The following is a 23,221-nucleotide window of genomic DNA, read 5'->3' as shown; positions in this document are numbered from 1 at the left end:
GACTTTGCAATTAATTGCAATTCATCTGATCACTCTTCATAACATTCTGGAATATATGCAAATTGCCATCATAAAAACTGAGGCAGCAGACTTTGTGAAAATTAATATTTGTGTCATTCTCAAAACGTTTGACCACGACTGTACATCTGGCCGACCGGCCCACTGCTCTGCTTTGCTGTGACACATCCATCCATCCTGATAACTGGCTAGGTCTGACAGACCATCCATCCATCCTGATAACTGGCTAGGTCTGACAGACCATCCATCCATCCTGATAACTGGCTAGGTCTGACAGACCATCCATCCATCCTGATAACTGGCTAGGTCTGACAGACCATCCATCCATCCTGATAACTGGCTAGGTCTGACAGACCATCCATCCATCCTGATAACTGGCTAGGTCTGACAGACCATCCATCCATCCTGATAACTGGCTAGGTCTGACAGACCATCCATCCATCCTGATAACTGGCTAGGTCTGACAGACCATCCATCCATCCTGATAACTGGCTAGGTCTGACAGACCATCCATCCATCCTGATAACTGGCTAGGTCTGACAGACCATCCATCCATCCTGATAACTGGCTAGGTCTGACAGACCATCCATCCATCCTGATAACTGGCTAGGTCTGACAGACCATCCATCCATCCTGATAACTGGCTAGGTCTGATAGAGCTGCACAGTACAGGAATATCCTGATGGAGTCTTCAGACAGAACCATACATTAATAACCCTTAGCCCTGCTAGTTCTGACAGAACCATACATTAATAACCCTTAGCCCTGCTGGTTCTGACAGAACCATACATTAATAACCCTTAGCCCTGCTGGTTCTGACAGAACCATACATTAATAACCCTTAGCCCTGCTGGTTCTGACAGAACCATACATTAATAACCCTTAGCCCTGCTGGTTCTGACAGGTCCATACATTAATAACCCTTAGCCTGCTGGAGTCGTCAGACAGAACCATACATTAATAACCCTTAGCCCTGCTAGTTCTGACAGAACCATACATTAATAACCCTTAGCCCTGCTGGTTCTGACAGGACTGGGTCATTAATAACCCTTAGCCCTGCTGGTTCTGACAGGACTGGGTCATTAATAACCCTTAGCCCTGCTGGAGTCTTCAGACAGAACCATACATTAATAACCCTTAGCCCTGCTGGTTCTGACAGGACCATACATTAATAACCCTTAGCCTGCTGGAGTCTTCAGACAGAACCATACATTAATAACCCTTAGCCCTGCTGGTTCTGACAGAACCATACATTAATAACCCTTAGCCCTGCTAGTTCTGACAGGACCATACATTAATAACCCTTAGCCCTGCTAGTTCTGACAGAACCATACATTAATAACCCTTAGCCCTGCTAGTTCTGACAGAACCATACATTAATAACCCTTAGCCCTGCTGGTTCTGACAGAACCATACATTAATAACCCTTAGCCCTGCTGGTTCTGACAGGACTGGGTCATTAATAACCCTTAGCCCTGCTGGTTCTGACAGGACTGGGTCATTAATAACCCTTAGCCCTGCTGGTTCTGACAGAACCATACATTAATAACCCTTATCCCTACTGGTTCTGACAGAACCATACATTAATAACCCTTAGCCCTGCTGGTTCTGACAGGACTGGGTCATTAATAACCCTTAGCCCTGCTGGTTCTGACAGGACTGGGTCATTAATAACCCTTAGCCCTGCTGGTTCTGACAGGACTGGGTCATTAATAACCCTTAGCCCTGCTGGATCTGACAGGACTGGGTCATTAATAACCCTTAGCCCTGCTGGTTCTGACAGGACTGGGTCATTAATAACCCTTAGCCCTGCTGGATCTGACAGGACTGGATCATTAATAACCCTTAGCCCTGCTGGTTCTGACAGGACTGGATCATTCAGTCAGGTGTTCTGTCCCATATAGTCCCATGCCATGCTTCCCATCACAGCCAGGTCTGTAAAACCTTAACTCTCTCTGACTGCAGATTAAAGCTGCTTAAAGGCCCAATGCAGTCAAAAACATGATTTTCCTGTGTTTTATATATATTTCCACACTATGAGGTTGGAATAATACTGTGAAAATGATGATAATGCCCTTTTAGTGTAAGATCTGTTTGAGAGGACTGCCTGAAATTACAACCTGTTTTGGTGGGATGGAGTTTTGGGGGTAGAGGGGGGCTAGGGTAGAGGGGGCTGGGGTAGAGGGGGGCTAGGGTAGAGGGGGCTGGGGCGGGGGCTGGGGCGGGGCAGGGTACACAAACCATTTGCCAGCCTGTGCAATGCCTGCGCTCTGTTACCATGCAACTTAACAAATAAATACAGTCATAATATTTACATTGGTTCATTATTTTCCACATTGGCCTCCAAGAGAGAGAAGAAGTGAAAAACAGAGTAAGACAGAAGGGGCAGAAAGAGAGGGAGAGGAAGAGAGTGGAGAGGAAGAGAGGGAGAGGAAGAGAGAGGAGAGGAAGAGAGGGAGAGGAAGAGAGAGGAGAGGAAGAGAGAGGAGAGGAAGAGAGAGGAGAGGAAGAGGAGGGAGAGGAAGAGAGGGAGAGGAAGAGGGAGAGGAAGAGAGAGGAGAGGAAGAGAGGGAGAGGAAGAGAGGGAGAGGAAGAGAGAGGAGAGGAAGAGAGAGGAGAGGAAGAGAGATAGTTCTCCACAATGACAGAATTATATGAGTGACTAACTGACCTGTGAGGTGACCTCCCCCAGCTTTACCCAGAGTACTGTAGGGGTTAAATGGTTCCACCCACACAGGGGTTAAATGGTTCCACCCACACAGGGGTTAAATTGTTCCACCCACACAGGGGTTAAATGGTTGTACCCAGTGTAGGGGTTAAATGGTTCTACATAGTGTAGGGGTTAAATGGTTCTACATTGTGTAGGGGTTAAATGGTTCTACATTGTGTAGGGGTTAAATGGTTCTACATTGTGTAGGGGTTAAATGGTTCTACATTGTGTAGGGATTAAATGGTTCTACATTGTGTAGGGGTTAAATGGTTCTACATTGTGTAGGGGTTAAATGGTTGTACCCAGTGTAGGGGTTAAATGGTTCTACATAGTGTAGGGGTTAAATGGTTCTACATTGTGTAGGGGTTAAATGGTTCTACATTGTGTAGGGGTTAAATGGTTCTACATTGTGTAGGGGTTAAATGGTTCTACATTGTGTAGGGGTTAAATGGTTCTACATTGTGTAGGGATTAAATGGTTCTACATTGTGTAGGGATTAAATGGTTCTACATTGTGTAGGGGTTAAATTGTTCCACCCAGTGAAGTGGTGAAATGGTTCTAAACCCAGTGTATGGTTCTATACTACACTATACCAGTCTATACTACACTATACCAGTCTATACTACACTGAACCAGTCTATACTACACTGTACCAGTCTATACTACACTACCCAGGGTTACTACACTGTACCAGTCTATACTACACTGTACCAGTCTATACTACACTACCCAGGGTTACTACACTGTACCAGTCTATACTACACTACCCAGAGTTACTACACTGTACCAGTCTATACTACACTGTACCAGTCTATACTACACTATACCAGTCTATACTACACTACACAGGGTTACTACACTATACCAGTCTATACTACACTGTACCAGTCTATACTACACTACACAGGGTTACTACACTACCCAGGGTTACTACACTATACCAGTCTATACTACACTGTACCAGTCTATACTACACTATACCAGTCTATACTACACTGAACCAGTCTATACTACACTGTACCAGTCTATACTACACTACCCAGGGTTACTACACTGTACCAGTCTATACTACACTGTACCAGTCTATACTACACTACCCAGGGTTACTACACTGTACCAGTCTATACTACACTACCCAGAGTTACTACACTGTACCAGTCTATACTACACTGTACCAGTCTATACTACACTATACCAGTCTATACTACACTACACAGGGTTACTACACTATACCAGTCTATACTACACTGTACCAGTCTATACTACACTACACAGGGTTACTACACTACCCAGGGTTACTACACTATACCAGTCTATACTACACTACACAGGGTTACTACACTATACCAGTCTATACTACACTATACCAGTCTATACTACACTGTACCAGTCTATACTACACTATACTAGTCTATACTACACTACACAGGGTTACTACACTATACCAGTCTATACTACACTATACCAGTCTATACTACACTGTACCAGACTATACTACACTATACCAGTCTATACTACACTACCCAGTGTTACTACACTGTACCAGTCTATACTACACTATACCAGTCTATACTACGCTATACCAGTCTATACTACACTACACAGGGTTACTACACTAAACCAGTCTATACTACACTATACCAGTCTATACTACACTGTACCAGTCTATACTACACTATACTAGTCTATACTACACTACACAGGGTTACTACACTATACCAGTCTATACTACACTATACAGTCTATACTACACTGTACCAGTCTATACTACACTATACCAGTCTATACTACACTACACAGGGTTACTACACTATACCAGTCTATACTACACTATACCAGTCTATACTACTCTATACTACAATACCCAGGGTTACTACACTACCCAGGGTTACTACACTGTACCAGTCTATACTACACTATACCAGTCTATACTACACTACACAGGGTTACTACACTATACCAGTCTATACTACACTATACCAGTCTATACTACACTACCCAGGGTTACTACACTACCCAGGGTTACTACACTATACCAGTCTATACTACACTACACAGGGTTACTACACTGTACCAGTCTATACTACACTATACCAGTCTATACTACACTGTACCAGTCTATACTACACTGTACCAGTCTATACTACACTATACCAGTCTATACTACACTATACCAGTCTATAATACGCTGAACCAGACTATACTACACTGTACCAGTCTATACTACACTCTATTAGTCTATACTACACTATACCAGTCTATACTACACTGTACCAGTCTATACTACACTGTACCAGTCTATACTACACTACACAGGGTTACTACACTATACCAGTCTATACTACACTACCCAGGGTTACTACACTGTACCAGTCTATACTACACTATACCAGTCTATACTACACTATACCAGTCTATACTACACTACACAGGGTTACTACACTATACCAGTCTATACTACACTGTACCAGTCTATACTACACTACACAGGGTTACTACACTACCCAGGGTTACTACACTATACCAGTCTATACTACACTACACAGGGTTACTACACTATACCAGTCTATACTACACTATACCAGTCTATACTACACTGTACCAGTCTATACTACACTATACTAGTCTATACTACACTACACAGGGTTACTACACTATACCAGTCTATACTACACTATACCAGTCTATACTACACTGTACCAGACTATACTACACTATACCAGTCTATACTACACTACCCAGTGTTACTACACTGTACCAGTCTATACTACACTATACCAGTCTATACTACGCTATACCAGTCTATACTACACTACACAGGGTTACTACACTAAACCAGTCTATACTACACTATACCAGTCTATACTACACTGTACCAGTCTATACTACACTATACTAGTCTATACTACACTACACAGGGTTACTACACTATACCAGTCTATACTACACTATACCAGTCTATACTACACTGTACCAGTCTATACTACACTATACCAGTCTATACTACACTACACAGGGTTACTACACTATACCAGTCTATACTACACTATACCAGTCTATACTACACTACACAGGGTTACTACACTATACCAGTCTATACTACACTATACCAGTCTATACTACTCTATACTACAATACCCAGGGTTACTACACTACCCAGGGTTACTACACTGTACCAGTCTATACTACACTATACCAGTCTATACTACACTACACAGGGTTACTACACTATACCAGTCTATACTACACTATACCAGTCTATACTACACTACCCAGGGTTACTACACTACCCAGGGTTACTACACTATACCAGTCTATACTACACTACACAGGGTTACTACACTGTACCAGTCTATACTACACTATACCAGTCTATACTACACTGTACCAGTCTATACTACACTGTACCAGTCTATACTACACTATACCAGTCTATACTACACTATACCAGTCTATAATACGCTGAACCAGACTATACTACACTGTACCAGTCTATACTACACTCTATTAGTCTATACTACACTATACCAGTCTATACTACACTGTACCAGTCTATACTACACTGTACCAGTCTATACTACACTACACAGGGTTACTACACTATACCAGTCTATACTACACTACCCAGGGTTACTACACTGTACCAGTCTATACTACACTATACCAGTCTATACTACACTATACCAGTCTATACTACACTATACCAGTCTATACTACACTACCCAGGGTTACTACACTATACCAGTCTATACTACACTACACAGGGTTACTACACTGAACCAGTCTATACTACACTATACCAGTCTATACTACACGATACCAGTCTATACTACACTATACCAGTCTATACTACACTGTACCAGTCTATACTACACTGTACCAGTCTATACTACACTATACCAGTCTATACTACACTATCCAGGGTTACTACACTGTACCAGTCTATACTACACTGTACCAGTCTATACTACACTGAACCAGTCTATACTACACTGTACCAGTCTATACTACACTATACCAGTCTATACTATACTATACCAGTCTATACTACACTATACCAGTCTATACTACACTATACCAGTCTATACTACACTATACCAGTCTATACTACACTATACAAGTCTATACTACACTATACCAGTCTATACTACACTACCCAGGGTTACTACACTGTACCAGTCTATACTACACTATACCAGTCTATACTACACTATACCAGTCTATACTACACTATACCAGTCTATACTACACTACCCAGGGTTACTACACTGTACCAGTCTATACTACACTACACTGAACCAGTCTATACTACACTACCCATGGTTACTACACTATACCAGTCTATACTACACTGAACCAGTCTATACTACACTGTACCAGTCTATACTACACTGAACCAGTCTATACTACACTACCCAGGGTTACTACACTATACCAGTCTATACTACACTATACCAGTCTATACTACACTACCCAGGGTTACTACACTACCCAGGGTTACTACACTATACCAGTCTATACTACACTACCCAGGGTTACTACACTGAACCAGTCTATACTACACTGAACCAGTCTATACTACACTACACAGGGTCACTCTCTCTCTCTGTTCTCTATTCATCTCTCTCTGTTCTCTATTCCTCTCTCTCTGTTCTCTATTCCTCTCTCTCTCTGTTCTCTATTCCTCTCTCTCTGTTCTCTATTCCTCTCTCTCTCTGTTCTCTATTCCTCTCTCTCTCTGTTCTCTATTCATCTCTCTCTCTGTTCTCTATTCCTCTCTCTCTCTGTTCTCTATTCCTCTCTCTCTGTTCTCTATTCCTCTCTCTCTGTTCTCTATTCCTCTCTCTCTCTGTTCTCTATTCCTCTCTCACTCTGTTCTCTATTCCTCTCTCTCTGTTCCATATTCCTCTCTCTCTGTTCTCTTTGCGTCTCTCTCTGTTCTCTATTCCCCTCTCTCTGTTCTATATTCCTCTCTCTCTGTTCTCTATTCCTCTCTCTCTGTTCTCTATTCCTCTCTCTCTGTTCTCTTTGCCTCTCTCTCTGTTCTCTATTCCTCTCTCTCTCTGTTCTCTATTCATATCTCTCTCTCTCTCTGTTCTCTATTCCTCTCTCTCTCTGTGTTCTCTATTCCTATCTCTCTCTCTCTGTGTTCTCTATTCCTCTCTCTCTCTGTGTTCTCTATTCCTCTCTCTCTGTTCTCTATGCCTCTCTCTCTCTGTTCTCTATTCCTCTCTCTCTGTTCTCTTTGCCTCTCTCTCTGTTCTCTATTCCTCTCTCTCTGTTCTCTTTGCCTCTCTCTCTGTTCTATATTCCTAAAAATAAATAAATAAATTGGTCATTTAGCAGACGCTCTTATCCAGAGCGACTTACAGGAGCAATTAGGGTTAAGTGCCTTGCTCAAGGGCACATCGACAGGTTTTTCACCTAGTCGGCTCGGGGATTAGAACCAGCGACCTTTCGGTTACTGGCACAACGCTCTTAACCACTAAGCTACCTGCCGCCCCTCTCTGTTCTCTATTCCTCTCTCTCTGTTCTCTATTCCTCTCTCTCTGTTCTCTATTCCTCTCTCTCTGTTCTCTATTCCTCTCTCTCTGTTCTCTATTCCTCTCTCTCTGTTCCTCTCTCTGTTCTCTATTCCTCTCTCTATGTTCTCTATTCCTCTCTCTCTCTGTTCTCTATTCCTCTCTCTCTGTTCTCTATTCCTCTCTCTCTGTTCTCTATTCCTCTCTCTCTGTTCTCTATTCCTCTCTCTCTGTTCTATATTCCTCTCTCTCTGTTCTCTATTCCTCTCTCTCTGTTCTCTTTGCCTCTCTCTCTGTTCTCTATTCCTCTCTCTCTCTGTTCTCTATTCATATCTCTCTCTCTCTCTGTTCTCTATTCCTCTCTCTCTCTGTGTTCTCTATTCCTATCTCTCTCTCTCTGTGTTCTCTATTCCTCTCTCTCTCTGTGTTCTCTATTCCTCTCTCTCTGTTCTCTATGCCTCTCTCTCTCTGTTCTCTATTCCTCTCTCTCTGTTCTCTTTGCCTCTCTCTCTGTTCTCTATTCCTCTCTCTCTGTTCTCTTTGCCTCTCTCTCTGTTCTATATTCCTCTCTCTCTCTGTTCTCTATTCCTCTCTCTCTGTTCTCTATTCCTCTCTCTCTGTTCTCTATTCCTCTCTCTCTGTTCTCTATTCCTCTCTCTCTGTTCCTCTCTCTGTTCTCTATTCCTCTCTCTGTGTTCTCTATTCCTCTCTCTCTCTGTGTTCTCTATTCCTCTCTCTCTGTTCTCTATTCCTCTCTCTGTGTTCTCTATTCCTCTCTCTCTGTTCTCTATTCCTCTCTCTCTGTTCTCTATTACTCTCTCTCTGTTCTCTATTCCTCTCTCTCTGTTCTCTATTCCTCTCTCTCTGTTCTCTATTCCTCTCTCTCTGTTCCTCTCTCTGTTCTCTATTCCTCTCTCTGTGTTCTCTATTCCTCTCTCTCTCTGTTCTCTATTCCTCTCTCTCTGTTCTCTATTCCTCTCTCTCTGTTCTCTATTCCTCTCTCTCTGTTCTCTATTCCTCTCTCTCTGTTCTATATTCCTCTCTCTCTGTTCTCTATTCCTCTCTCTCTGTTCTCTATTCCTCTCTCTCTGTTCTCTTTGCCTCTCTCTCTGTTCTCTATTCCTCTCTCTCTCTGTTCTCTATTCATATCTCTCTCTCTCTCTGTTCTCTATTCCTCTCTCTCTCTGTGTTCTCTATTCCTATCTCTCTCTCTCTGTGTTCTCTATTCCTCTCTCTCTCTGTGTTCTCTATTCCTCTCTCTCTGTTCTCTATGCCTCTCTCTCTCTGTTCTCTATTCCTCTCTCTCTGTTCTCTTTGCCTCTCTCTCTGTTCTCTATTCCTCTCTCTCTGTTCTCTTTGCCTCTCTCTCTGTTCTATATTCCTCTCTCTCTCTGTTCTCTATTCCTCTCTCTCTGTTCTCTATTCCTCTCTCTCTGTTCTCTATTCCTCTCTCTCTGTTCTCTATTCTTCTCTCTCTGTTCTCTATTCCTCTCTCTCTGTTCTCTATTCCTCTCTCTCTGTTCTCTATTCCTCTCTCTCTGTTCCTCTCTCTGTTCTCTATTCCTCTCTCTCTCTGTGTTCTCTATTCCTCTCTCTCTCTGTGTTCTCTATTCCTCTCTCTCTCTGTTCTCTATTCCTCTCTCTGTGTTCTCTATTCCTCTCTCTCTGTTCTCTATTCCTCTCTCTCTGTTCTCTATTCCTCTCTCTCTGTTCTCTTTGCCTCTCTCTCTGTTCTCTATTCCTCTCTCTCTGTTCTCTTTGCCTCTCTCTCTGTTCTATATTCCTCTCTCTCTCTGTTCTCTATTCCTCTCTCTCTGTTCTCTATTCCTCTCTCTCTGTTCTCTATTCCTCTCTCTCTGTTCTCTATTCTTCTCTCTCTGTTCTCTATTCCTCGCTCTCTGTTCTCTATTCCTCGCTCTCTGTTCTCTATTCCTCTCTCTCTGTTCTCTATTCCTCTCTCTCTGTTCTCTATTCCTCTCTCTCTGTTCTCTATTCCTCTCTCTCTGTTCTCTTTGCCTCTCTCTCTGTTCTCTATTCCTCTCTCTCTGTTCTCTTTGCCTCTCTCTCTGTTCTATATTCCTCTCTCTCTCTGTTCTCTATTCCTCTCTCTCTGTTCTCTATTCCACTCTCTCTGTTCTCTATTCCTCTCTCTCTGTTCTCTATTCTTCTCTCTCTGTTCTCTATTCCTCTCTCTCTGTTCTCTATTCCTCTCTCTCTGTTCTCTATTCCTCTCTCTCTGTTCCTCTCTCTGTTCTCTATTCCTCTCTATGTGTTCTCTATTCCTCTCTCTCTCTTTGTTCTCTATTCCGCTCTCTCTGTTCTCTATTCCTCTCTCTCTGTTCTATATTCCTCTCTCTCTGTTCTCTATTCCTCTCTCTCTGTTCTCTATTCCTCTCTCTCTGTTCTCTTTGCCTCTCTCTCTGTTCTCTATTCCTCTCTCTCTCTGTTCTCTATTCATATCTCTCTCTCTCTCTGTTCTCTATTCCTCTCTCTCTCTGTGTTCTCTATTCCTATCTCTCTCTCTCTGTGTTCTCTATTCCTCTCTCTCTGTTCTCTATGCCTCTCTCTCTCTGTTCTCTATTCCTCTCTCTCTGTTCTCTTTGCCTCTCTCTCTGTTCTCTATTCCTCTCTCTCTGTTCTCTTTGCCTCTCTCTCTGTTCTATATTCCTCTCTCTCTCTGTTCTCTATTCCTCTCTCTCTGTTCTCTATTCCTCTCTCTCTGTTCTCTATTCCTCTCTCTCTGTTCTCTATTCCTCTCTCTCTGTTCTCTATTCCTCTCTCTCTGTTCTCTATTCCTCTCTCTCTGTTCTCTATTCCTCTCTCTCTGTTCCTCTCTCTGTTCTCTATTCCTCTCTATGTGTTCTCTATTCCTCTCTCTCTCTGTGTTCTCTATTCCTCTCTCTCTCTGTTCTCTATTCCTCTCTCTGTGTTCTCTATTCCTCTCTCTCTGTTCTCTATTCCTCTCTCTCTGTTCTCTATTCCTCTCTCTCTGTTCTCTATTCCTCTCTCTCTGTTCTCTATTCCTCTCTCTCTGTTCTCTATTCCTCTCTCTCTGTTCTCTTTGCCTCTCTATCTTGTTGTTGTTATTTTCATCCTGAAGTGTGGTCCAACTGTCTGGTTTGGTTCTGTCTAGTTCTAATCTGCTCTAACACCCAGCTCCTCTCTCTTTCCTTTGCCATGTTTGCCAACCCTCTGTCTCTCCTCTATGTCACACTTATTTACATTTACATTTTAGTCATTTAGCAGACGCTCTTATCCAGAGCGACTTACAGTTAGTGATTACATTTTGTTTTTTTTATACTGGCCCCCCGTGGGAATCGAACCCACAACCCTGGCGTTGCAAACGCCATGCTCTATCAACTGAGCTACATCCCTGCCGGCCATTCCCTCCCCTACCCTGGACGACGCTGGGCCAATTGTGCGCCGCCCATGAGTCTCCCGGTCGCGGCCGGCTGCGACAGAGCCTGGATTCGAACCTGGATCTCTAGTGGCACAGTTAGCACTGCGATGCAGTGCCTTAGACCACTGCGCCACTCAGCTAACCCTGTCTCTACCCCTCCCTGCCCATCTCCCCCTCCTGACTCCCCCTCTCTCTCCCTCCCTGCCCATCTCCCCCTCCTGACTCCCCCTCTCTCTCCCTCCCTGTCTCTACCCCTCCCTGCTTCTCTCCTTGTCTCACCCTGCCCAACTCCCCCTCCTGCTTCCCTCTCTCTCCTCCCTTCTTTCCCTCCTCTGACCCTCCCTCTCTCCCCCTCAGCTAAGGCACCAGCAGTGGAGCCTGGTGATGGAGAGTGCTGTCCCATCAGACCGTGGGAACTACACCTGTGTTGTACAGAACAAGTATGGCACCATCACCCACACCTACCAGCTAGATGTACTAGGTAAGACCACCACCCACACCTACCAGCTAGATGTACTAGGTAAGACCACCACCCACACCTACCAGCTAGATGTACTAGGTAAGACCACCACCCACACCTACCAGCTAGATGTACTAGGTAAGACCACCACCCACACTTACCAGCTAGATGTACTAGGTAAGACCACCACCCACACCTACCAGCTAGATGTACTAGGTAAGACCACCACCCACACCTACCAGCTAGATGTACTAGGTAAGACCATCACCCACACCTACCAGCTAGATGTACTAGGTAAGACCACCACCCACACCTACCAGCTAGATGTACTAGGTAAGACCACCACCCACACCTACCAGCTAGATGTACTAGGTAAGACCACCACCCACACCTACCAGCTAGATGTACTAGGTAAGACCATCACCCACACCTACCAGCTAGACGTACTAGGTAAGACCACCACCCACACCTACCAGCTAGATGTACTAGGTAAGACCACCACCCACACCTACCAGCTAGATGTACTAGGTAAGACCACCACCCACACCTACCAGCTAGATGTACTAGGTAAGACCACCACCCACACCTACCAGCTAGATGTACTAGGTAAGACCATCACCCACACCTACCAGCTAGATGTACTAGGTAAGACCACCACCCACACCTACCAGCTAGACGTGCTGGGTAAGACCACCACCCACACCTACCAGCTAGACGTGCTGGGTAAGATGGTCCGAGATCACCACATGATGGAAAACTTGATTGGATGAATTGACATTAGTTTATATTGTCACATGCTATCAATCATCAATGTGATTGAGGTATATTGTCACATGCTATCAATCATCAATGTGATTGAGGTGAGTTCATCAGGTGTGACATACTCTGTGTGTTTTGTTTACCAATAAACCTCCCGCCGCTCTCCCTTCTCTGGCCCAATCAGAGCGCCCCCATCATAGGCCCATCCTCCAGGCGGGTCTTCCAGCCAATCAGACGGTGGTATTGGGCAGTGATGTGGAGTTCCACTGTAAGGTGTACAGCGATGCCCAGCCTCATATCCAGTGGCTTAAACACATCGAGGTGAACGGCTCTCGATACGGCCCCGACAGAGTCCCATACGTCAACATACTCAAGGTGGGTGGGGCTTAACGGTCTGCTGGACCAATCACATTTGTTTCCTGGTTGACTTGGACCAATAAGGAGAGAGGCTCTACCTCTATCCACCTATCACACAGTAGAGTCCAGTCAGTAGTAGCAGTGATGAAACTATGGAAACATGGAGTTCTACTAGTCCTGTATGTAGACCTCCCTAGACCTCCCCTTCAGCCTTATACTAGTCCTGTATGTAGACCTCCCTAGACCTCCCCTTCAGCCTTATACTAGTCCTGTATGTAAACCTCCCTAGACCTCCCCATCAGCCTTATACTAGTCCTGTATGTAGACCTCCCTAGACCTCCCCTTCAGCCTCATCCTAGACCTCCCCTTCAGCCTCTCCCTAGACCTCCCCTTCAGCCTCATCCTAGACTCCCCATTCAGCCTTATACTAGTCCTGTATGTAGACTCCCCATTCAGCCTTATACTAGTCCTGTATGTAGACTCCCCATTCAGCCTTATACTAGTCCTGTATGTAGACTCCCCATTCAGCCTTATACTAGTCCTGTATGTAGACTGCCCTAGACCTCCCCTTCAGCCTTATACTAGTCCTGTATGTAGACTCCCCATTCAGCCTTATACTAGTCCTGTATGTAGACCTCCCTAGACCTCCCCTTCAGCCTTATACTAGTCCTGTATGTAGACTGCCCTAGACCTCCCCTTCAGCCTTATACTAGTCCTGTATGTAGACTCCCCATTCAGCCTTATACTAGTCCTGTATGTAGACCTCCCTAGACCTCCCCATCAGCGTTATACTAGTCCTGTATGTAGACCTCCCTAGACCTCCCCTTCAGCCTTATACTAGTCCTGTATGTAGACCTCCCTAGACCTCCCCTTCAGCCTTATACTAGTCCTGTATGTAGACCTCCCTAGACCTCCCATTCAGCCTTATACTAGTCCTGTATGTAGACCTCCCTAGACATCCCCTTCAGCCTTATACTAGTCCTGTATGTAGACCTCCCTAGACCTCCCCTTCAGCCTTATACTAGTCCTGTATGTAGACCTCCCTAGACCTCCCCTTCAGCCTTATACTAGTCCTGTATGTAGACCTCCCTAGACCTCCCATTCAGCCTTATACTAGTCCTGTATGTAGACTCCCCATTCAGCCTTATACTAGTCCTGTATGTAGACCACCCTAGACCTCCCCTTCAGCCTTATACTAGTCCTGTATGTAGACCTCCCCATCGCTACATGCTACAAAGGATGATGCTGAAGGGGCGGTCTAGGATGACGCTGAAGGGGAGGTCTAGGATGAGGCTGAAGGGGAGGTCTAGGGAGGTCTACATACAGGACTAGTATAAGGCTGAATGGGGAGTCTACATACAGGACTAGTATAAGGCTGAATGGGGAGTCTACATACAGGACTAGTATAAGGCTGAATGGGGAGTCTACATACAGGACTAGTATAAGGCTGAATGGGGAGTCTACATACAGGACTAGTATAAGGCTGAATGGGGAGTCTACATACAGGACTAGTATAAGGCTGAATGGGGAGTCTACATACAGGACTAGTATAAGGCTGAATGGGGAGTCTACATACAGGACTAGTATAAGGCTGAATGGGGAGTCTACATACAGGACTAGTATAAGGCTGAATGGGGAGTCTACATACAGGACTAGTATAAGGCTGAATGGGGAGTCTACATACAGGACTAGTATAAGGCTGAATGGGGAGTCTACATACAGGACTAGTATAAGGCTGAATGGGGAGTCTACATACAGGACTAGTATAAGGCTGAATGGGGAGTCTACATACAGGACTAGTATAAGGCTGAATGGGGAGTCTACATACAGGACTAGTATAAGGCTGAATGGGGAGTCTACATACAGGACTAGTATAAGGCTGAATGGGGAGTCTACATACAGGACTAGTATAAGGCTGAATGGGGAGTCTACATACAGGACTAGTATAAGGCTGAATGGGGAGTCTACATACAGGACTAGTATAAGGCTGAATGGGGAGTCTACATACAGGACTAAGATGAGGCTAGCTTCAGTATATTAGAGACTAGTTGGGTGTTCTCTCTTTTGTCTTCTAGATAGTTTGCTGTTTATACTGCTGTAACAGAGAAGTCATTTGGTGTTTGTATCAGAGTTCTAGAACAGTAGTGTTCTGCAACAGAGCAGTCTCGAGGGACATCTCCCTTCCTTCTCACCAGAGAGTTTTTTAAAACTAATTTATTTCAGCTCAGAGGAAGAGACTCCCCGAGCAATCAAGAGTCTCGCTTTCTCATTCTGGTCTTTTTCTGCATCTAAGGAATAAAACAAACATCTGGTTTGGACTAAAGTGAACGAGAGAGAGAGAGAGAGAGAGAGAGAGAGAGAGAGCAGAGAGAGAAGAGAGAGAGAGAGAGAGAGAGAGAGAGAGAGAGAGAGAGAGAGAGAGAGAGCAGAGAGAGAGAGAGAGAGAGAGAGAGAGAGAGAGCAGAGAGAGAGAGAGAGAGAGAGAGAGAGAGAGAGAGAGAGAGAGAGAGAGAGAGAGAGAGAGAGAGAGAGAGAGAGAGAGAGAGAGAGAGCTGGTGTGGTGGCGGCAGACAGGCAGAGAGAGAGAGAGAGAGAGAGAGAGAGCTGGTGTGGTGGCGGCAGACAGGCAGAGAGAGAGAGAGAGAGCTGGTGTGGTGGCGGCAGACAGGCAGAGAGAGAGAGAGAGCTGGTGTGGTGGCGGCAGACAGGCAGAGAGAGAGAGAGAGCTGGTGTGGTGGCGGCAGACAGGCAGAGAGAGAGAGAGAGAGAGAGAGAGAGAGAGCTGGTGTGGTGGCGGCAGACAGGCAGAGAGAGAGAGAGAGCTGGTGTGGTGGCGGCAGACAGGCAGAGAGAGAGAGAGAGAGAGAGAGAGAGCTGGTGTGGTGGCGGCAGACAGGCAGAGAGAGAGAGAGAGCTGGTGTGGTGGCGGCAGACAGGCAGAGAGAGAGAGAGAGCTGGTGTGGTGGCGGCAGACAGGCAGAGAGAGACAGAGAGCTGGTGTGGTGGCGGCAGACAGGCAGAGAGAGAGAGAGAGCTGGTGTGGTGGCGGCAGACAGGCAGAGAGAGAGAGAGAGCTGGTGTGGTGGCGGCAGACAGGCAGAGAGAGACAGAGAGCTGGTGTGGTGGCGGCAGACAGGCAGAGAGAGAGAGAGAGCTGGTGTGGTGGCGGCAGACAGGCAGAGAGAGAGAGAGAGCTGGTGTGGTGGCGGCAGACAGGCAGAGAGAGAGAGAGAGCTGGTGTGGTGGCGGCAGACAGGCAGAGAGAGAGAGAGAGCTGGTGTGGTGGCGGCAGACAGGCAGAGAGAGAGAGAGAGCTGGTGTGGTGGCGGCAGACAGGCAGAGAGAGAGAGAGAGAGAGAGAGAGCTGGTGTGGTGGCGGCAGACAGGCAGAGAGAGAGAGCTGGTGTGGTGGCGGCAGACAGGCAGAGAGAGAGAGAGAGAGAGCTGGTGTGGTGGCGGCAGACAGGCAGAGAGATGGCGTTTAACCACCCAGACTCTGATGTCCTGGTCGCCTCATCTGAAAGAGGGAGGCGAGGAGGTGGAGAGAGGCCCCCCAAAAAATACAGGAGAGAGATAGATAGATAGAGAGATGATGAACTTGGAGAAGAGTCCCCTAAGTAAGCTGGTCCGGGGGCTCTGTTCACAAACACAAACAGACCCCACAGAGCCCCAGGACAACAACAACAACAACAACAACATTTTACCCAACCAAATCATGAGAAAACAAAAAGAGAATTACTTGACACATTGGAAAGAACAAACAAAAAAACTGAGCAAACTAGAATGCTATTTGGCCCTAAACAGAGAGTACACAGTGGCAGAATACCTGACCACTGTGACTGACCCACTCTTAAGGAAAGCTTTGACTATGTACAGACTCAGTGAATATAGCCTTGCTATTGAGAAAGGCCGCCATAGGCAGACCTGGCTCTCAAGAGAAGACAGGCTATGTGCACACTGCCCACAAAATGAGGTGGAAACTGAGCTGCACTTCCTAACCTCCTGCCAAATGTATGACCATATTAGAGACACATATTTCCCTCAGATTACAGCGATCCACAAAGAATTCGAAAACAAACCCAATTTTGATAAACTCCCTTATCTACTGGGTGAAAAACCAAAGTGTGCCATCACAGCTGCAAGATTTGTGACCTGTTGCCACAAGAAAAGGGCAACCAGTGAAGAATAAACACCATTGTAAATACAACCCATATTTATGTTTATTTATTTTCCCATTTGTACTTTAACTATTTGCACATTGTTACAACACTGTATATATACATAATATGACATTTGAAATGTCTTTATTCTTTTGAAACTTCTGAGTGTAATGTTTACTGTTAATATTTATTGTTTATTTCACTTTTGTTTACTATCTACTTCACTTGCTTTGGCAATGTTAAGGAAGGAAGAGGAGTAGATAGATAGATAGATAGATAGATAGATAGATAGATAGATAGATAGATAGATAGATAGATAGATAGATAGATAGATAGATAGATAGATAGATAGATAGATAGATAGATAGATAGATAGATAGATAGATAGATAGATAGATAGATAGATAGATAGATAGATAGATAGATAGATAGATAGATAGATAGATAGATAGATAGATAGATAGATAGATAGATAGATAGATAGATAGATAGATAGATAGATAGATAGAGTGAGGGAAAAAAGTATTTGATCCCCTGCTGATTTTGTACGTTTGCCCACTGACAAAGATATGATCAGTCTATAATTTTAATGGTAGGTTTATTTGAACAGTGAGAGACAGAATAACAACAACAAAATCCAGAAAAACGCATGTCAAAAAAGTTATAAATTGATTTGCGTTTTAATGAGGTAAATAAGTATTTGACCCCTCTGCAAAACATGACTTAGTACTTGGTGGCAAAACCCTTGTTGGCAATCAAAGAGGTCAGACGTTTCTTGTAGTTGGCCACCAGGTTTGCACACATCTCAGGAGGGATTCTGTTCCACTCCTCTTTGCAGATCTTCTCCAAGTCATTAAGGTTTCGAGGCTGACGTTTGGCAACTCGAACCATCAGCTCCCTCCACAGATTTTCTATGGGATTAAGGTCTGGAGACTGGCTAGGCCACTCCAGGACCTTAATGTGCTTCTTCTTGAGCCACTCCTTTGTTGCCTTGACCGTGTGTTTTGGGTCATTGTCATGCTGGAATACCCATCCACGACCCATTTTCAATGCCCTGGCTGAGGAAAGGAGGTTCTCACCCAAGATTTGACGGTACATGGCCCCGTCCATCGTCCCTTTGATGCGATTAAGTTGTCCTGTCCCCTTAGCAGAAAAACACCCCCAAAGCATAATGTTTCCACCTCCATGTTTGACGATGGGGATGGTGTTCTTGGGGTCATAGGCAGCATTCCTCCTCCTCCAAAAACGGCGAGTTGAGCTGATGCCAAAGAGCTCGATTTTGGTCTCATCTGACCACAACACTTTCACCCAGTTCTCCTCTGAATCATTCAGATGTTCACTGGCAAACTTCAGACGGCCCTGTATATGTGCTTTCTTGAGCAGGGGGACCTTGCGGGCGCTGCAGGATTTCAGTCCTTCACGGCGTAGTGTGTTACCAATTGTTTTCTTGGTGACTATGGTCCCAGCTGCCTTGAGATCAATGACAAGATCCTCCCGTGTAGTTCTGGGCTGATTCCTCACCGTTCTCATGATCATTGCAACTCCACAAGGTGAGATCTTGCATGGAGCCCCAGGCTGAGGGAGATTGACAGTTATTTTGTGTTTCTTCCATTTGCGAATAATCACACCAACTGTTGTCACCTTCTCACCAAACTGCTTGGCGATGGTCTTGTAGCCCATTCCAGCCTTGTGTAGGTCTACAATCTTGTCCCTGACATCCTTGGAGAGCTCTTTGGTCTTGGCCATGGTAGAGAGTTTGGAATCTGATTGATTAATTGCTTCTGTAGACAGGTGTCTTTTATAAAGGTAACAAGCTGAGATTAAGAGCACTCCCTTTAAGAGTGTGCTCCTAATCTGTCACGCGACGTGTATGCGGTCAGCGAAGTCAAACGCAGGACACAGAGCGGCTGGCAACATACTTTACTGAACACAGTAAAATATAGTGCAAAACAACAAACCTCCAAACAGGGAGGAAAACACAATAACCCGTGCACCAAAGAAACTGCCGGAATGACAAAGAACAATCACACACAATAACCAATGAGAGACAGGGGTTAATATCGGGAATACAATACAACATAATGGGAAACAGGTGTAAACAATAAAGACCAAACAAGACAAACACCGAAACATCGATCGGCAGTAGCTAGTACTCCGGGGACGACGAACGCCGAAGGCTGCCCGAGCAAGGAGGAGGAGCAGCCTCGGCTGAATCCGTGACATAATCTCAGCTCGTTACCTGTATAAAAGACACCTGGGAGCCAGAAATCTTTCTGATTGAGATGGGGTCAAATACTTATTTCCCTCATTAAAATGCAAATCAATTTATAACATTTTTGACATGCGTTTTTCTGGATTTTTTTGTTGATGTTCTGTCTCTCACTGTTCAAATAAACCTACCATTAAAATTATAGACTGATCATTTCTTTGTCAGTGGGCAAACGTACAAAATCAGCAGGGGATCAAATACTTTTTTCCCTCACTGTAGATAGATAGATGAGGAGAGAGAGAGATAGAGAGAGAGGAGGAGGAGAGAGAGGAGGAGAGAGTTTTTGAGTTTTTATAAAACCTTTATTTTATACTCAAGTGTTAACATAAATAATGGCACACTGCCTTTTCAGAAATGAAACAAAAAATGTCATTCCTAAATAAATAAAACAAATACAAAAAACATATACATTTAACTCATTTCATCAACCAAAAATAGTTTCCCCTCCTCCACAAAACAAACCGCTCCTTCCTAAGCCCACTTCTCCTCAAACAATGGGAGATCTTTTACAGCCGAGAAGAACTCAAAATCCACTTTTATTCTCGCTTTCACTAATCCTTTAAAAACGCATCTTACATCCTGCCCATATCCCGTTTCTATCTTATGTTTCCTACTCAGAAAAATTGACATCTTAGCTTGTCCCAACATAAAATGTAACAGTTGACATTTTCTTTTATGTTGCTTACTATATTGAAACCCCAAAATAAAAACAGTGTTATTGAAAATCTCCCCTACAGCTTTAAACAAAGACTCCAGCATTTCCAAGAGAGGTTTTATCCTCTCACACTCCATAAAACAGTGAAAAAGTGTTTCTCTTATATTACAAAAAGGACATTCATCTCCAACATCTGAGTTAATAACAGATACAAAAGTATTAACTGTAATGATGACATGCAAAACCCTCCATTGCATATCCCCAGTACCCTTTTGTAACGGTGGCTTGTACAGTGCTCTCCATGCTGGCTTTACCTTGTCATCAATGACCAATTTGACCCTCCATGGAGTGTCTTTTCTATTTTTCAATGTATCTTTATTCAACACCTTGACACACCCCCTATATAAGTCTTTCCCATTCACCTCATCCAAACCCACCTCTTCCAACCCTCTCAAATCCAGTAATAACGCCTTTCTTTCTGACTCTGGGATATTGGGTGTAATCCTTTGTCACGTTCGTCAGATACAGAGGACCAAGGCGCAGCGTGGAAGGTGAACATATTTATTAAATAATGATTACACGAACAAAACAACAAACGATAACGTGACGTCCAAAGGTGCAAAACACAAACCTATACAGGACCAAGATCCCACAAACACTGTGGGAAAACAGGCTGCTTAAGTATGGTTCCCAATCAGAGACAACAAGCAACAGCTGATACACGTTGCCTCTGATTGAGAACCACACTGGCCAACATTGAACTACATAACTAGAACAAAAAACAAATGAAAACTCACACCCTGGCTCAACATACTAGAGTCCCCAGAGCCAGGGCGTGACAGTACCCCCCCCAAAGGCGTGACAGTACCCCCCCCTCCCTCTCCAACCCCCCAAAGTACCCCTGGTCCGGTCTGACCCTGCTGGCCGGAGCTGGACTGAACACCGGTGGAGCGGATTGCTCTAGCTCCGGCGTGGAGCAGCTGACCGGTGCCGGACCAGGCACCGGTCGAACAGGCACGGGCTGTGCCGGACTGACGATGCACACCACTGGCTTGGTGCGTGGAACAGGCCGGGCCGGGCTGACGATGCGCACCATAGGCTTGGTGCGTGGAGCAGGAACAGGCCGGGCCGGGCTGACGACGCGCACCACAGGCTCGATGCGAGGAACAGGAACAGGCCGGACCGTACTGGGGACACACACCACTGGCCCTACGCAGGGATCAGGAATGGGCCGGACCGGACTGGTAACACACCCCAGTACCTCTCGCCGTGCCTCTACACTTTCCCTCTCCTCTGTGACCAGTGGCCCCCTTAACCTGGTGGCCACCTCTGCAAACCCGCTGGACCGCTCTATCGCGGCCTCCTGCTGCCCCGTCGTCCACGGCGTGAGCCCCCCCCTAAAAAAATTCTGGGGGTCTCTCCTCCCCGTGGGCCAGGCCCAGTCGAGGTTGATGTCCTTTAGCGATACCTCTGGCGCTGGCTCCTGGACACGCTGCTTGGTCCAGTGTTGGTGGGATCTTCTGTCACGATCGTCGGATACAGAGGACCAAGGCGCAGCGTGGAAGGTGAACATATTTATTAAATAATGATTACACGAACAAAACAACAAACGATAACGTGACGTCCAAAGGTGCAAAACACAAACCTATACAGGAACAAGATCCCACAAACACTGTGGGAAAACAGGCTGCTTAAGTATGGTTCCCAATCAGAGACAACAAGCAACAGCTGATACACGTTGCCTCTGATTGAGAACCACACTGGCCAACATAGAACTACAAAACTAGAACGAAAAACAAATGAAAACTCACACCCTGGCTCAACATACTAGAGTCCCCAGAGCCAGGGCGTGACATCCTTAGTCTTGGAAATGAGACGTTTTCATTTTGTACCTTCTTCTTGTGACTATTCAGCATACCCCACTCTTCTGCTGACAGAGCCTTCCTGCAGCTTCCCAGCAGTTGTCCGACAATCCTTTCTGACCCCACCCCCAAATGTTCAGCCACCCGTCTTCCATCCATTAAGGCGAGCCCAGCCATGGCCATTAACTGTTTTAAGGTGATGATTTTGCCCTTCACCAGAATCTTGGAGAAATGTGGAACAGCTGCAGTTGTACAATCCAGTCTTGCCCCGTACACCAGAGGTTCCTCCAACAGCCACTGCACTGACTCCACTGAAGTGCGTCTGGACACCTTCATTATGCTCCACACCCTAAGAAGGCCTCTGTAAAACGGAGGTACTCCCTCCCTAGAAATCTGGCTACTATCAACCAAAAATAAAGCCTTCTTTAAACCTAATCCCCCAACCTGCTGTAATACAAGACCTGCCACCCCTCTCCAAACCACATTTTCCGGTCCATAAAGCAACATTTGAATAAACTGAAACCGGAAAGCAGCAGCCCTACTAGCAAGATGTACAAGACCTTGTCCCCCCTCCTCTTTTGACAAATACAAAACATTTTGTGGAACCCAATGATATTTATCCCAAAAGAAGTCCACAATAATTGCCTGTATCTTAGCCAGAAGGCCAGATGGTGGCTCTAAAACTGACAACCGATGCCACAGTGCAGAGGCAATCACATTGTTAACTATAATAGTGCGCCCCCTTTATGACATACGAGATAACAACCAACGCCATCTCCTCATCCTCCCTTCCACCATTTCAACCACCCCAATCCAATTTTTTTCCATTGTCCCCTCATCTCCTAGGTACACTCCAAGATACTTAAAACCTCCCTTACACCATTCCAGCCCCCCTGGCAAAGCCATGATCCCTCCAGACCATTCTCCAATCTGTAAAGCACAACTTTTTTCCCAATTTACCTTTGCAGAGGATATTCCCCTAAAACGATCAACCATTAGACTCAAACCATCCACCTCCGCTTGATTTTTCACTAAAACAACTACATCAT

General features: G+C 45.2%; 1 protein-coding gene across 1 annotated transcript in view; it reads left to right on the top strand.

Annotated features, from left to right (window-relative positions):
- Positions 1-23,221, top strand: part of fgfr3 (fibroblast growth factor receptor 3) — a gene marked incomplete at both ends in the record, with an annotated part of 280,133 nt that overhangs the window by 149,439 nt on the left and 107,473 nt on the right. The window contains 2 exons of the mRNA XM_084181508.1: positions 12,008-12,131; positions 13,054-13,244. Of these exons, the coding sequence (XP_084037634.1) occupies positions 12,008-12,131; positions 13,054-13,244 (315 nt within the window). The remainder of the gene's footprint in view (positions 1-12,007; positions 12,132-13,053; positions 13,245-23,221) is intronic.

This window comes from Coregonus lavaretus, assembly GCF_964263955.1.
Source record: "Coregonus lavaretus genome assembly, chromosome: 18".
NCBI classification, from domain to species: Eukaryota; Metazoa; Chordata; class Actinopteri; order Salmoniformes; family Salmonidae; genus Coregonus; species Coregonus lavaretus.
Note: the sequence above shows the minus strand (reverse complement) of the source record. Positions and strands in the feature narration are given on the sequence as shown.